This window comes from Chiloscyllium plagiosum, chromosome 30 (genome assembly GCF_004010195.1).
Source record: "Chiloscyllium plagiosum isolate BGI_BamShark_2017 chromosome 30, ASM401019v2, whole genome shotgun sequence".
In the NCBI taxonomy this organism is placed as follows: domain Eukaryota; kingdom Metazoa; phylum Chordata; class Chondrichthyes; order Orectolobiformes; family Hemiscylliidae; genus Chiloscyllium; species Chiloscyllium plagiosum.
Genome location: NC_057739.1, coordinates 8,726,728 through 8,743,582, shown reverse-complemented (window position 1 = coordinate 8,743,582; position 16,855 = coordinate 8,726,728). Strand labels below are relative to the sequence as shown.

Genomic DNA, 16,855 nt, shown 5'->3' with positions numbered 1-16,855 from the left:
ATGGACTTCAGAAATGATATTGATTTATTGTCATGTGTACTCAAGGACAGATATATAGGAGTACAGTGCAAAGTGTACAGTGTTGCCACACATGACTCCAATTTAAAAACTTGGTTGCAAAATAGTAAGAGGAATTTAAAAGTTAAGCATTACAGACCTTCATGGAATTAGTTGAGAAGTAAAGAAATAAGGTATTAGCTAACACTAAAGTTCTTCTTAATTTAAACTGGAAAAATTAAGGAATTAAGTTAAAAGTTCAGCAGAGGTTTGATGCTATAGATAGTGAGAATGAGATGGTCTCAATTGTTCAAAGTTAAAAATCACACAACACCAGGTGATAGTCCAACATGTCAATAGGACAGTGCTCTAAAAGCTAGTGCTTCCAAATAAACCTGTTGGACTATCACCAGGTGTTGTGTGATGTTTAACTTTGTACACCTCAGTCCAACACCGGCACCTCCACATCAATTGTTCAAATAAGAAACACAGGTTTAAAGCCATTGGTAAAAAAGTCAGGTCAGATATATTTCTTTGTGCAAAAAAAAACCTAAGAACTGTGGACGCTGGAAATTTGCCTGTGATACATTAATTGCTGGAAAACCTCAACAGGTCCGGCAGCATCTGTGGAGAGACAAGTATTTGTAGCTCTGTGTAGTTGCATGGAACATTGCTGTTCAGTAAACAGGATTCAATATGGAATTGGATACACAATTAAGCAGGAATCGCCTGCAGCGCTAGGAGTGGGAGGAAGTGGATAGCTGTTTCAAAAAGCTTAAACAGCAAAGATCGGCCAAATGAATCCTGCTCTGCTGTAGGATTCTAATGTTTCTGGTTGTTGAGTTGATCTACCCTTCTATATCGGAGAGCCTCCTCCTATAATTCTCATGCTCTTGTACCTGACTTCTCAGCCACTTTCAGTTATTTGTGTCTTCATTGTTTACGATAGCAAGATTTGCTCATGCACCCAAGAAGCACAGCACATCTCCAATACCTTCTTCCTGTCTCCATTGTGCAGGAGAACATTGCATCACGGCACATTTAACGAAAAGGCAAAAGTGCTGAAGATCACATTGCAGTGTGTCATAACTTACTTGGGAGGGGCGAGAACCTCCTCCAGAAATTCTTCTATTTTGTTGTTATCTGTCTTAAGATCACCGTTGTAAATGAGGACAGGCAGCTGACTCCCTGGTGCAATATCCTTGAGCATGTCTGGATTCCTGCAAGGGAGAATACAGGAGCAATGATTGTGCTTCAAAACACCTCGGAGGCCTAAATGAAGCTTGGAGCTTGCCAGCAGAGAACAAGCAGTAAGTATAGAGCAGGAAGGAGAAAATGAGGACTGCAGATGCTGGAGATCAGAGGCGAGAGAGTGGTGCTGGAAAAACACAGCAGGTCAGGCAGCATCTGAGGAGCAGGAGAATTGATGTTTCGGGCAAAAGCTCTGTGAGGGGAGGGGAAATGAGGAAACTGGTGATGCCACAGGATTGGAGGGTCCCGAGGCAGAAGATGACGTTCTTCCTCCAGGCATCGGATGGTGAGGGAGCGGCGATGGAGGAGGTCCAGGACCTGCATGTCCTCGGCAGAGTGGGAGGGGGAGTTGAAGTGTTCAGCCATGGGGCGATGGGGTTGGTTGGTGTGGGTGACCTGGAGATGTTATCTGAAGCACTCTCCGAGTAGGCTTTCTGTCTCCCCAATGTAGGGGAGACCGCATCAGGAGCAACGGATACAATAAATGACGTGTTGAAGTGCAGGTAAAACTGTGATGGATGTGGAAGGCTCCTTTAGGGCTTTGACGGAGGTGTGGGGGAAGGTGTGGAACAGTCTTTATGGAAAGTGGATAGGGGTGCGGAGGGAAATGCATCTCTGGTGGTGGGGTCTGTTTGTAAGTGGCGGAAATGGAGGACGATGATGCAATGTAAATGAAGTTTGGTGGGGTGGAAAGTGAGGACCGGGGGGTTCTGTCCTTGTTGTGGTTCAAGGGCAGAGGTGCGGGAAGTGGATGAGATGGACTGAGGGCATCATCGACCATGTGGGAGGGGAAATTTCAGTCTTTGAAGAAGGAGGCCATCTGGTGTGTTCTATGATGGAACTGGTCCTCCTGGGAGCAGATGCAGCAGAAGCAGAGGAATTGGGAATAAGGGATAGCATTTTTACAGGAGGAAAGGTGGGAGGAGGTATAGTCCAGGTAGCTGTGGGAGTTGGTGGATTTGTAGAAGATGGCCATGTTGAATCGGTCACCGTTGATGGAGATGAAGAGGTCCAGGATGGGGAAGGAGGTGTCTGAGATGGTTCAGGTGAACTTAAGGACAGGGTGGAAGGTGTGGGTGAAATTGTGGGAGCACAAGGTGGTGTTGATATAATCATCAATGTAGCAGAGGAAAAAGTGGGGAATGGTACCAGTGTAGCTGTGGAAGATGGAATGTTCCACATACCCGACAAAGAGGCAGGCATAGCTGGGGCCCATGCGGGTGCCCATGGCTACCCCTTTGGTCTGTAGGAAGTGGGAGGATACGAAGGAGAAATTATTGAGGGTAAGGACCAGTTCAGCCAACCGAATGAGTGTGTCAGTGGAAGGATACTGGTGGGGACATTGGGTGATGTAGAAACAGAGGGTTTGGAGGCCTTTGTCATGGCGTTGGAGGTGTATAGGGACTGGATGTCCATGGTGAAGCTGAGGTGTTGGGGCCAGGGAAACAAACATCTTGGAGGAAGTGGAGAACATGGGTGGTGTCCCAGAAGTATATGGGGAGTTCCTGGCCCGGGGAGGGGGGGGAAGATAAGGACAGTATTGAGGTAGGTGGAGATGATGGGGCAGGAGCAGGCTGAGACAATGGGTCAGCCAGAGTGGTCAGGCTTCTGGATTTTGGGAAGGAGGTAGAATCGGGCGGTGCTGGATTCCTGAACAATGAGGTTGGAAGCTGTGGGTGGGAGATCCCCTGAGGTGATAAGGTTGGGAGATGATGGTTTGGTAATGTAGGGGGGGGTGAGGTCACGGCCAAGGGAGCAGTAGAAGGTGGTGTCTTCGGGTTGGCACCAGGTTTTAGCGGTGTTGAGATCAGTGGCCAAACTACCTCTGCACAACCCCTTGTCCGCTGGTTTGATGGTGAGGTTGGGGTTGGAGCGAAGGGAATGGAGGGCTGCACGTTGTGAGGGTGATGGGTTGGAGTGTGGGAGGGGGGTGGACAGGTTGAGGCAGTCAATGGCCTGGCGGCAGTTGGAAATAAAGAGATCGAGAGCGGGTAACAGACTGGCACAGGGTGTCCAGGTAGATGGGGTGTGTTGGAGGCAGGAGAAGGGGTCCTCGGAAGGTGGGCAGGAGTCTTGGTGGAAAAAGTAAGCCCAGAGGAGGAGGCAGCGGAAGAAGTGTTCGATGTCAGAACGCATGTTGAATTTGTTGATGCGGGAGCGGAGGGGGGTGAAGGTGAAGCCTTTACTGAGGACAGTTTGTTCATCCTCAGTGAGGGGGATGTTGGGGGGGATGGTGAAAACACGGAAGGGCTGGGAGCTAGGACCTGGTGCAGGGCTGATGCTGGGAGTGGGGGAGGAGACTGTCACTGGAATGGGTGTTGTAGTAGAGAGACCGTGGGTGATGTCATTTACGGAATTGACACTCACCCACGCATTGGGGGGGGCGGGGAGTGTGACATAGGCGATGCTGTCAGAGGTGTTTAGGTGAGTGGCATTAGTGGGGGTGGAAATGGCTATGGCAAAAATGAGGAGCGGATGTGACAGTAAGGATAGTGGTTGGGGGCTGAGGGAATTAGCTCCACAACAGTTCTCATAACGTGGCATATCGCGTCAATATAATCGCTCAGAGATTCACAGCTTGCATTTGATATGTACCAACTGTGATGGGCCTTATGCCAGGAAGAACTGGCTATCCCAATTTCTTTCCCAGGGAATCCCAATGGTCAGCAGAGAGACAAAAATCATTCTTAGTCAATTAATCTTTCAAACATAGGACTGCCTCACCGATCCTGTTCATCCATAAAGTGCTGTTTTAGTGCAATTGATGTGTTTTCACATCAAATGAAACAATATTTACTCATAAGAGGCTACAGTAAACTTTCAGCTTTGCAACAAGGCACTGAGTTAAAATTAATCTTGGATAGCAATGCGGTTGACTCTTAACTGCCCTTTGGGCAATAAATGCTGGTCTAACCAGCGACGCCCTCATCCTGTGAATGAATAAAGAAAACCACAAGAGTTTGACATCTAACTCAGTGCAGAGTATCACAAGACACAGAAAAAAGACATAGACTTAAGTGGCATTTGGATGGGTATCTGAATAGGAAGGGTTTGGAGGGATGTGGGCCGAGTGCTGGCAGATGGGACTAGATTGGGTTGGGATATCTGGTCGGCATGGACGGGTTTGACCGAAGGGTCTGTTTCCATGCTGTACATCTCTATGACTCTAAATGGAGAGAAGGTGATAGAGAAAGAGGGACGGAGATACAGAGAGATGCACTTTGAGTACAAATTAGTTAAATATTGCTCAGTCTTTGGTGGATTTGAGGAAAATACTGCAGCAGGGAGTGAGAATGCACTGTCTAGGAGTGTGGTGAGGGCAGACCCAATCATGACTTTCAAAAGGAAGTTGGGTAAATATTGGCTGAGGTGACCATGAATGATTTTCCTTCTCAATCTCTCCCCCCCACCTGAGGTGTGCTGACCCTCAGGTTAAACCCCTACCAAACATCTCTCTTTAATGAGAGAGCAGTGCTATGGCTTGGTAAGACTATGGCAATTTTATCTTTTCCTAGATAAACATTTTAAGAGAAAAATGTTTGCAGGGCTTTGGGGGAAAAGCATGAGGAGTGGGACAAATTGACTTCTTGCAAAGATATGGGTTAAACAGGATAGGCTAAATGGCCTGTTACCATTCTATGCATCCAACCAACATATCCCTCAATTATCTTAAATTTCCACTTAATTATTAATAAAGTGACTCTGGGGTAATGCAAAGACGCAGTTACCTGTGCCACCTTTCACAAAGAAACAGTTAAGAACACCTTGGAGTTTACACTTGATAACCAATAACTAGAGGGGGGGGGCAGGGAAGCAGGGGATGGAGTGATGATAAGCAGAAGGAAATGAATGAGGAGACAATGGCTGAGTGGTGTTATCACTGGACTGTTAATGCAGAAAATGTTCAGGGGTGTAGAGGTAATGGGCAGGAACGTGGGTTCAAATCCCACCGGGGTATTCAATAAAAATAAATCTGGAAATAAGAGTCTAATGATAACCAAGAAACAATTGCCGACTGTCAGGGGAAAACCCATCTGATTTAGTAACATCCTTTAGGGAAGGAAACTGCCATCCTTACCTGGTCTGGCTACATGTGACTCCAGACCCACAGCAATGTGGTTGACTCTGAATTGCTCTCTGGACAAATAGGGAAGAGCCATAAATCCTGGCCTAGCCAGCTATGCCCTCATCCCATGAATGAATAATAAAATGAATCCGGATTTCAGAGGGCATTGTACAACCCAGCAGAAGTTCCATAACATCCCCAGGTGGCACAATGGTTAGCACTGCTGCCTCACAGCGCCAGAGACCCAGGTTCAATTCCCGCCTCAAGCAACTGACTGTGTGGAGTTTGCACATTCTCCCTGTGTCTGCGTGGGTTTCCTCCGGGTGCTCCGGTTTCCTCCCACAGTCCAAAGATGTGCAGGTCAGGTGAATTGGCCACGCTAAATTGCCCATAGTGTTGGTGAAGGGGTAAAGGTAGGGGAATGGAACTGGGAGGGTTGCACTTCGGTGGGTCGGTGTGGACTTGTTGGGCCGAAGGGCCTGTTTCCACACTGTAAGTAATCTAATCTAATCTAATCTAATCCCCAGCTTGAAAAGACTGTGAATTAAATGGAAATTTTAGTCTAAGACATCACAGGATTAAGAGACATAACGTTCACACAAGTGATCAGTTACACACAAGCTAAAACATTAAATGTTGAAACTTCACCAGCGACCATTCCTTCCTAGTAAGTTAAAGGCAGTCAGCTCTGAATTAAACATTACGTTCTCAAACAATTTCTTGTTCTTTGCAGTAATTGGCAAAGAACAACCTTCCTCAAATAATTAAACACCAAAATGTGAAATAAAAAGGTTGACACAGAGATATCATCAGGGCTCTCTTGGAGATGACCAGGCAAACAGCTGAGAATCAAATCTGAAAGGGGCATATTGGAGGGGAGGTCGAAAAATAATAATGTTGCAGGTAGAACATGAGGTCTGTACTAAACGTTCAGGCTTTAGCTCCAAGAGTGCCCATTGTCATATCTCTTTGTACCTTTGTCTCTAGGATCAACACTCAGTTCACCTGAAACAGCACCCACCTCTTCATATCCACTGTGTTAATGGTGAAAGCAACTTTCTTTAACCACAGGATCATGAACAAGCGTTGGGAGAATGGACAATTCCCAATGGACTCACCATCGTCACTGGCCTGCACACAAAGTAAAGATTCAATTGTTATGGTGGTCTTTGTTCAATTAGCTGGAGCAAAGGAATGGCACTTCTTATAACTCTTCAAAACATGAAACAATTGCATAACTACTGATAGTTTGATGACAGCATTAACTGCACTAAAAGGCACAGATGTAGCGTTAACAAAGGTATGGTGGCTCAGTGGTTAGCACTGCTGCCTCATAGCGCCACGGACCCGGGTTCGATTCCAGCCTCAGACAACTGTCTGTGTGGAGTTTGCACATTCCCCCCATGTCTGTGTGGGTTTCCTCCAGGTACTCCAGTTTCCTCCCACAGTCCAAGCATGGGCAGGTCAGATGAATTAACCATGCTAAATTGCCCATAGTGTTCAGGGATGTATGGTTTAAGTGCAGAAGTCGGGCTAAAGTTAGGGTACGGCAATGGGTCTGGGTGAATTACTGTTCGGAGGGTCGGTGTGAACTGGTTGGGCTGAAGGGCCTCTTCACCCCTTAGAATAGGGATTCTATTCTAAGGAGATATGCATAGTACAGAGTGGGATTGAGGAAAAGTTCTATTGGATTAGGGTGCCCAAGCCTCAGCAACTTCTGGGGCAGGAGGGACAAGGTGTGGTGAACGGGGCTGAAAATAAAAACAAACAAGAGAATAAATAAGAGAATTCTTCACTAAGATGACTCCTTGAGACTTAAAACTGAGCATTCATACAATGCACTATTTTACTAAAATCAACTGGTTGTTTTGGCTCACAGTAATGAAATCACTGGGACCTTTCAGATTGTTGACTCTAAAAGTATGTTAGATCAGATAGGAACACCACGAGAATTTCTCAGAGGAATGAAGCAACACTGTGCTATGCAAGAGGCAGTTTCATAACAAAAAAAAATGTTGTTGCTTTGGAAACCGAGGCATGTTGGGTAGTGTGTGGCCACTAGATAATAACTGCTTTTTACAGAAAGCTAGAGTTTCCTGAGGAATGTACATTTCATCAGAACCTTTCACACCCTCAGGATTTACCAAAGCAATTTGCAGGCAATATGCACATGATAATAGGTGATGTGCCAAGTGTGATTCAGTGTTTGGTGAATTTGATGCACGACTTCTTTGGTTGTTAACACTTCAGCCATGCAGAATGGCTGAACTTGCCATTATCACGACTTCTGTCCTAAGTAAACAGAAAATGCGGGGCAGCACAGTGGCTAGCACTGCTGCCTCACAGCACCAGGGATGTGGGTTCGATTCCCGCCTCAGGCGACTGTCTGTGTGGAGTTTGCACATTCGCCCTGTATCTGCGTGGGTTTCCTCCGGGTGCTCTGGTTTCCTCCCACAATCCAAAAATGTGCAGGTTCGAATTTAGCTTATCCTCAGTGTCCTATATGCAACTGAGCATGGACGATGAAGGGGAATCCCTGATGTCATGGCTCAGCTCTCTGGAAATTCAGCCTCAAACATTAGCTTCTCCTGTTCCTCTCCCCAAAGACATTTTTTCAAAGACATGTCTAAAACATCTCTTTTCAACGAAAGTTCCACCACCATTAAAATTCCACAACTGAAAGAAGAGGGCTGATAACTGGCACCACTGGACATTGGTCCAAATTCTGCCATAGAAAATGGAAACAGACCCTTTGATCCAACCAGTCCATGCCAACCATAATCCCAAACTAAACGAGTCCCACCTGGCTGCTGTTAGCCCAGGTCCCTTCAAACATTTCTTATTCATTTACTCATCCAAATGTCTTTTAAACACCATAACTGTACTCATTCCACAGATAAATAGTAGTTAGCACTGCTGCCTCACAGCGCCAGAGACCTGGGTTCAATACCCCCCTCGGGCAACTGTCTGTGTGGAGTTTGCACATTCTCCCTGTGTCTGTGTGAGTTTCCTCTGGGTGCTCCAGTTTCTTCCCACAGTCCATAGATGTGCAGGTTAGGTGAATTTGCCGTGCTAAATTGCCCGTAGTGTCAGGTGAAGGGGTAAATGTAGGGATATGAGTGGGTTGCTCTTCGGAGGGTCGGTGTGGACTTGTTGGGCCGAAGGGCCTGTTTCCACACTGTAAGTAATCTAATCTAATAAATCACTCTCGATGTGAAAAGGTTGCCCCATATGTCTTTTTAAAGTCTTTCTCCTCCCACCTTAAAAATATGTTCCCTTGGCTTGAAATCCCCCATTCTAGGGAAAAGACAACTGCCATTCACCTTATCTATACCCCTCATGATTTTATAAACCTCTATATGGTCACCTTCTATGCTCCAGTGAAAAAAAACTCACCCTATCCAGCCTCTCCTTATAATTCAAACCCTCAATTTCTGGCAACATCCTGGTAACATTCTGAACTCTCTCCAGCTTAATAATATCATTCCTATAACAGGGCGACCGGACTGAACACAGCACAGCAGAAGAGGCCTCACCAATGTGGTGTCCAACCTCCACATGATGTCGCAACTCCAGTTAACTGGGAATGCCAACCGTGATTAAAAGCAATTCCTGGAGGCTTATGACATGCCTTGCCCTACTCTCCAATCATTAGTCAGCCAGTTCTTGGCTACTCAGTCCTGCACTAATTGAAATGCAAAAATTGGATAATGCTTGACTGTCAATCAAATCGCCCTTCTTTCCCACTTGTAATACCAAGCTCATGTCACAGAATAAAAACTCTCCTAATTCCATCCTAAGCAATTTCTAAGCACTCCTCTCTACAATGATTCCATTATGCCATCTTGCAATGCTTTAGATTAGATTAGATTAGATTAGATTCCCTACAATGTGGAAACAGGCCCTTCGGTCCAATAAGTCCATACCAACCCTCCGAAGAGTAACCCACTCAGACCCACTTCTCTCTGACCAATGCACCTAACACTACGGGCAATTTAGCATGGCCAATTCACCTGACCTGCACATCTTTGGATTGTGAGAGGAAACCGGAGCACCCGGAGGAAACCCGCGCTTGTTACAATAATCTTATGATATGCTCAGGTTTTTCCATGCTATGCTTAGTTCTGAAAAGTTGGAAAAGCTTATTTATTAAGAGTGTTAAATTTGATGTTGCATATGGTGTGCAGGAAAGGTTCCTTTCAATAAATTACATGAACTGCCTCACAATATTAGCCATTGTAGGTTACCACTACCTTTACATTTACATTTCATGCCAAATACTTCCTGGTGCATTCACCCTCAGAACTTTTATATTGCTTCCAGTCCTTCAGAGCACCATGCTGGGAGGGCCGAGGAAGGTGGCTTTTCCCCAGTGAGCCTTTGTGACAGCTACCTCAAGCTTCAGTCTATCCCTCCACACATAGTCTTAGACCTTGCAATGTTCCATGATACAATTTAGGCGGTAGTGGATACTGCAGATGCAGGAGATCAGAGTCAAAATTAGAGTGGCGCTGGAAAAGCACAGCAGGTCAGGCAGTATCCGAGGAGCAAGAAAAATCGGTGTTTCAGGCAAGAGCCCTTCATCAGGAAACTTTTGCCCGATATGTTGACTTTTCCTGCTGCTCGGATGCTGCCTGACCTGCTGTGCTTTTCCAGCATGACTCTAATCTTGACCCATGATACAATCTAGCTAATTCTTGCGTCCAATGAACTGTGACTGCAGATATAGCAGATTCTCCTGCACTACCTCACCCAATGTTGAAGCATTCCACATGACTGTCACACTGACCTTACTCAGTCATTTTCTGATTGGCAGTTGTCAAAAGATTAAATGGCGCTGAACAAGATTAGTTTGCTGCTTGACAAGCAATAAAGCACTTTAAACGTAAAACCAAATAGATGTATGTTATTCAGCTTTTTGTGAGCCACAGATACCAGCTTGGTAAGATGTGCTTTTAAATGTTTGTGAAATAACATCAGTAAGAAAGCTGGCTCCAAGGCAATGCAATGGCCACAGACACATTCAGTGATGAAATTTGGAGTTGAATTCTACCTTTCCTCAACATTCAGCCTATGCTGAAAATGGTAAGTGAACTTTCAGTTTTAAAAAAAAATTCATTCTGAGGATGTGGGTTGTACAATCCTAACTGCCCTTAAGGTAGCAGTGAGCTGCCTTCTTTAACCCCTGCCGTCCATGTGGTAAAGGTACACCATTTAGAAGGGGTTGCAAGATTTTGGCACAGTGACACTGGAGGAACAATGATACATTTCCAAATCAGAATGGTATACTTGGCGCGGAACTGTAGGTGGTGGTGTTCCCATACATCTGCTGCCCTTATCCTTCCAGATGGCAGGGATTATGAATTTGGAAGGTGCTGTGGAAGGACTCTTGCTGAGTTGAACAAACACAAACGAGGACAAGTCATTGGGATCGTGTGTTTACGTAACTATAATGGTTAGAAGTCTCACCAAGCCAATGGACAAGAAATGCTGCTGTGCAACGTGGGAAAGATCATAATCCTTAAGGAGGAGGAGCATCAATGCTGGATAGTGAAACATTTGAATACCAGTGTCAAACTCCAAACCAAGAGTTTAGAAGGACTAAGGTGCACAGCTGAGGCCAACAAAATCGACTCTGCCATTAGGGTACTGGAAGAACTCAATGACACTTGGGTCTTTAACAGTTTCAACATTGACTACTTTCACCTTAAGGATCTGTGTGTTTGAAGCCAGGCATGTCTTATAGTCCCCGACTGGAACATATATTTATTACCATGTTTTAATATTAACTCTGTTCTATTGTACATAGAGACAATTTTACAGAGATATACTCCTGAAACAAGGACTGCTAATCAGTTCTAACTTTGCAATGGCAGTGCTGAATGCTGGGTGTGGTGTCTGTAGTGAAGGGAAGTAAGATAGAACTTGCTATACCATTTGGTACAAGGAAACACTGTTCCCTGCCTCACCTGAAAATCTGGTTTCAATGTTGACCCATGCTCCCAACTGGAAGATATGCATTTGAGAGTTTCGGGATGGCAAGGCCATTTTTGAAAGGTTGGCCAGGCAATTGTTAAAGATAGCAGCTCTATCTGGATACCAATATGGAGGAAAGACTTCAGAGCTCAGAAAAAATATTACTTGGAAGATCTCACCTGGTTTCTTAGAGTGGGATAAAAGATCGACAAAACATTGAGGGTCCAATGGCCTGTACTGTTATATGTCTGTGTGTGTGAAATGACCTACCACAAGGAATAGTTCTGAGATAATAGCCATAGATGGTGAAGCTAGTTATGTAGATGAGGGAGAGGAATAGGAGGACATGTTGGTCAGTTTTAAGGAATTGGGTGGGCCGAAGATTATAAACACTGGTACAGACCATTTGAATTGGATCCTGTATTGTGAATTAGATGTAAAATAATCTCATTGTTGAAGATGCTCATAGGGCTGTGGCTTTCAGGACTGCACTAGATAATGGGATCCTTTCACATTTTGACATGGCATTTTCCAAAAGAATGTGTACATGTGTCTGCCTGATAGGCTTGACAACACCCAAAATATCAATTCCAGAGAGATAGCTGCTTCTATAACAATACCTTCCTCATAATTCTCATTCCCTGCAGCCTCATAAAGCACAAAGCATTGCCACACTGGGCAGTAATTTGTACTCTGAGGAAGTGAGGACTGCAGATGCTGGAGATCAGAGTCGAGGTTGTAGTGCTGGAAAAGCACAGGTCAGGCAGCATCCAAGGAGCAGGAGAATCGAGGTTTCGGGCGTAAGCCCTTCATCAGGAATCCTCTCCAGCAGCTTCCTTACCACTGACATCAGGCTCACTGGACTATAATTACCTGGATTATCCCTGCTACCCTTCTTAAACAGTCCTCCGGGACCTTAGCTGTGTTCGAGGATGCTGCAAAGATATCTGTTAAAGCCCCAACTATTTCCTCTCTTGCTTCCTTTTGTAACCTGGGATAGTTTCCATCTGGATCTGGGGACTTGTCCACCTTAATGCCTTTTAGAATATCCAATACTTCCTCCCTCCTTATGACAACTTGAACCAGAGTAATCAAACATCTGTCCCTAACCTCACCATCTAGCATGTCCCTCTCCTTGATTACTACCAACACAAAGTACTCATTAAAGAATCTCACCCATTTTCTCTGACTCCACGCATAACTTTCCTCCTTTGTCCTTGAGTGGGCCAACCCTTTCTCTAGTTACCCTCTTGTTCCTTATATACGAACAAAAGGCTTTGGGATTTTCTTTAACCCTGTTTGCTAAAGAGATTCCATGACCCCTTTTAACCCTCTTAATTCCTCATTTCAGATTGGTGCGACATTCCTAATGTTCTTCCAAAGCTTCGTCTGCCTTCAGATGTCTAGACCTTATGTATGCTTCCTTTTTTCTCTTAGAGACAAAACAAAACTGCAGATGCTGGAATCCAAAGTAGACAGGCAGGAGGCTGGAAGAACACAGCAAGCCAGGCAGCATCAGGAGGTGGAGAAGTCAACATTTCAGGTATAACCCTTCTTCAGGATGGGTCGGTGTGGACTGGTTGGACCGAAGGGCCTGTTTCCGCACTGTAGGGAATCTAATCTAATCTATTCAGGACCTCAGGAAGGGGTAGACCCAAAACATCAACTTCTTCACCATGTGATGCTGCCTGGCTTGCTATGTTCTTCCAGTCGCCTCCTTTTTCCTCTTAGCTAGTCTCACAACCTCACCTGTCATCCATGGCTCCCTAAACCTGCCATTCAGAGAACAAGAACAACAACTGAGAACATTTAAAGCATAATGAGTAAAGCAAAAACTTGGAAAGAACCATAAATTAAATGTTAAGAGCACACAATAACAGTGAAAACTGGTTTGTACTAATGATCCATGTTGGTTAGATGGTATTACAACTGGTTATAATCAATGTTAAATGTATACCTCCTGTGTTGTAACTTGCAGTCATCATTTCCACCTCACTAACCTGTACTATTTATCATTTGCAACTTTGAAATCAGAGGCCATGTTCTGTATATGCTCTTGCCAGGTTTAAGGTAATTTATTCTCATCACCTTTGTCAAAGGTAAACTGCTTTGTATTTTCAGCTTCTTGTCTTGCTGTTGCAACATTGTAGTTTGTGTAAGAAGGCAGCTTCTATTGCCTTCTCCAGCGCAACTAGGGATGAAAGACAAATGCTGGCGTCCTCGCAATATCCATATTCCCATGAACAAATACAGAAAAATAAAACCAGAAGTTGGTCATGCTTTGCTGCATTTCATTGGTGCGTTTAACTCCTTGGAAAGAGTACTGTTCATTTTGAGAATTGTAGATTGCATAGTTACGAGTTAGTGATAACACTGCCAACATTAATTTTTCAGAATCTATAACATCACGTGTAAGCGACAGGAGGCGCTGGAATGAACAGATGGTTCTGCCATCAAATATCACTATGAGCTCTGCCTGTAATGAAGAAACCTTGATAGCAATCTAATCCTAAAATCACTCAAATGTCTCTTTTTAATTTATCAAATCAATTCTGATAGATTTCAGTCTGTAACTTATACCTGTATATCCACTTCCCTATACCTAGCCAACCCAAATTCTGATTAAAATATAGTGTGCAACTAGTCCCAAAAATCAATTACTTATCCTTTGTATGCAAGTCCTCAAAGAGATTCCAAACATTTATCACCAAAATGTTAGCATGACTGTCAAAGGCAAACAAAACAATAAGCTCAATAGATTGGTGAAAACCACCCATGCAAGAGAACCACAGAGATGGCAGATTAAAAAATAATAAAAATATATTAATCTGACTACTGGGGCAGAAACAGGGCAAATTGAACATGAAATATAAATGTGCTAACTAATGGATTGAAATCACTCGAAGACGACTGTTGTAAAAGGTCTTGCGAGCAATGCTAAAAGCATCTTAACCAATAATTGGAATACGTGGGAAGCAAATGTAAACAGAATGACAGGGATATGTGCATGAGCAAAGAGAACGGATGAAAAACTTAAAGATGGAAAAGAAAACCAAAACAAACACATTCCTGTGCAGAGTTTGAAAGAATGCATCTCAGGGCGGAACCTCTTAAAAGCTGAATTATAAGTGGTTAAGATCAAACCAACTGGAAATATTACTTCAAATTAAAACAGGTGGATCTAAGCACGCACAAAGCAAATAGTGAAAATATGCATTAGGAAAGAGCATTCTTAGGATCATGTGTAAAGCTAAAGTCTTCACAACAGAAACTGCTTGGCCTTTGAAGAAATAATTCAACTTTCATGAGCAGGAAATGCCTATGAATTCCAATTGTTCTTTCTTACTTGAAATGCAAAGTTCAGAGTGCGAAACAATTTTCCACAGAGAGAACTAAATGAATTTGTTACATGAAGGACAGTCCAAAACAAAGTTGCTATCATTTCAAAGCGAGTTGATTAAATCCTATCACTTTTACAACAGAAGTGTTTTAAATTTAATCAAGGGAGGAAGTTTAAATAAATTATTTCAACAAAAAAAATTAAAGTTTGACATAAGACTTTGATGTTTCAAATCAGCTCTTACCTTAATGAACAGCTCGATCTTGGGGTCCTCTGCCATTCTGTCCCTGTTGTATTCAGCAACTTGCTCAGCAGCTGATTTTGACAGTAAATCCCCAGCTTTTCTGGTTGGCTTCTTAAACACTGATCTACAAGGCCACACCCAGCAAGTTCAGTGAAAGATTGAAGCCTTTCCGCAGAAGCTGACCACAGCTCGGGAATCGTGCTCCCTCTCCAAACTGTTGGATCAGGAGAATTTGCGTTCTTTTTCCCAGCATAAAACTGAAGTGATTTACCGATCTCTCTTGATCGGAGGCACCAATTTTTGTTTGCTGGTTGTTCAGTGCACTGTTTATGCAACCTGCCACCCAGAAACTGAAAGGGTGTGGGAGGGATTAGCAGATAGTTTCTCTCCTCCCAAATGGTATTGATTTCAGGTTGTACACAGCGAATGACTGGTTCGTGGAGCTGAGTACTAGGAATGTGGAAGTGATGTTACTGGATCATTGACAATGGGTGTAATCTGATCAACTAATTGGTACATACTTTAAATATGTCCAAAGCAAACCAGATGCTTTGGATAGTATTGAGGAAATTAATGTGGTGTCATATTCAATAGATTTGACTCAGGTCTTCCAGTATCTGCATCATCAGCAACTAGATGTGGTTTTTTTAATCAATCTGTTTGGATATGTCATGACACACTTCCAGGCTAGTTGAGTCTTGAACCTGAACCTCCTAACCCAGAGGAAGCGATACTACCACTGTGCCACAAGAGCTCTAGCAAGTGAACGTAAACTGGAGAAATCACACTGGGGCCCTGTGGTAGTGCTGGTGCCCCGACATCCCCTGAAATCACCTGCAAAGTTTAAGCATCCAATCGGCTGATTTCGAATGGCACGATACTTCATGACCGTCTTCAATTCTGAGCTCAGTTTGAGGGACCTGCGGTAAATATGTGGGATTTCACTACATAGGCAGACGGGAAATGTTACACCACATCATGTCTGATGTAAATGAGAACGTTGGGAGGGGGATGGAAAGGAAGTTTTTAGATGATATAAAGATTGGCTGTATGGATAATAGTGAGCAGGAAGGTGTTCGGTTACAGGAGGATATTTGTCAGATTGGTGACAGATGGAATTTAACTTTAATAAATGTGAGGTGATTTGCTTTCAAAGATGGAGCAAAACAAGGGAGTACTCAACGCAAGACACTCAAGTTCAAACAGAGGAATCTTGGGGGTGCTTGTCCACAGATCGCTGAAGGTGGCATATAGGACACTGTAATGATTGGAACAAGGTCAATCAGGTGGACCTCATAGAATTGGGGCTGTAAATCTGGTCCAATCAGAGAGCCCTAGCTGACAGAGGTGAACAGGAGGGTCAGGGGTTCTGTTCACCCTAGGAGCTGGCTCTGTGCCAGCTAGGTCAGTGTCATGTACTAGCACCTATAAATAAAGGATGACTTGGTGATGGGATGGATAATAACTTCATCGTGGAGTTATTTCAGACACTTGCCTTTATTAGTTGTGGCATAGATTATAAGAGCAGAGAGGCCATGTTGGAGCTGTACAGGACTTTGGTTAGGTCACAGCTAGAATTGTGCGCGCCATTCTGGTCACTACAGTAAAGGAAGGATGGGATTGCACTGGAGGGGCTGCAATGGAGATTCACCAGGATGCCGCCTGGGATAGAGCATTTGGAAGGGAGGCTGGATAAGGGCAGGTTGCGATTTTTGGAGCAGAGAAGGCTGAGAGGGGGTCTGATAGAAGTATGTAAGATTATGAGAGGCATGGACAGGATGGATAGAAAGTAGATGTCTGCTTAGTCAACATTTAAATAGCAAAGGAGCACAACTTTAACATGAAAGGCAGGTAGTTTAGAGGGGATTTGAGAAAAAGCGTTGGCAAAAAAGGTAGTTGACGCAAGAAACCTCACAACCTTTAAAAAGTACTTCAATCTGAGGCTCTGGGTCTAATGCAGGGACTAGTGTAAACATTTGTA

General features: G+C 44.1%; 1 protein-coding gene across 3 annotated transcripts in view; it reads right to left on the bottom strand.

The window, feature by feature from the left end:
* Positions 1–15,266, bottom strand: part of LOC122564753 (chloride intracellular channel protein 4-like) — a 31,726-nt gene extending 16,460 nt beyond the window's left edge. Inside the window, exons 1-3 of one of the 3 annotated variants that reach the window (XR_006315988.1) lie at positions 14,875–15,266; positions 6,336–6,445; positions 1,092–1,217 (exon numbers count right to left, since the gene is read on the bottom strand). Coding sequence is in view for 2 of the 3 variants with exons in the window: in XM_043719917.1 (XP_043575852.1) it covers positions 1,092–1,217; positions 6,336–6,445; positions 14,875–14,910 (272 nt within the window). In the remaining variant the exon portion in view is untranslated. The remainder of the gene's footprint in view (positions 1–1,091; positions 1,218–6,335; positions 6,446–14,874) is intronic. The other 2 variants (XM_043719917.1, XM_043719918.1) reach the window with 2 other exon arrangements.
* Positions 15,267–16,855: the final 1,589 nt, after the last annotated feature.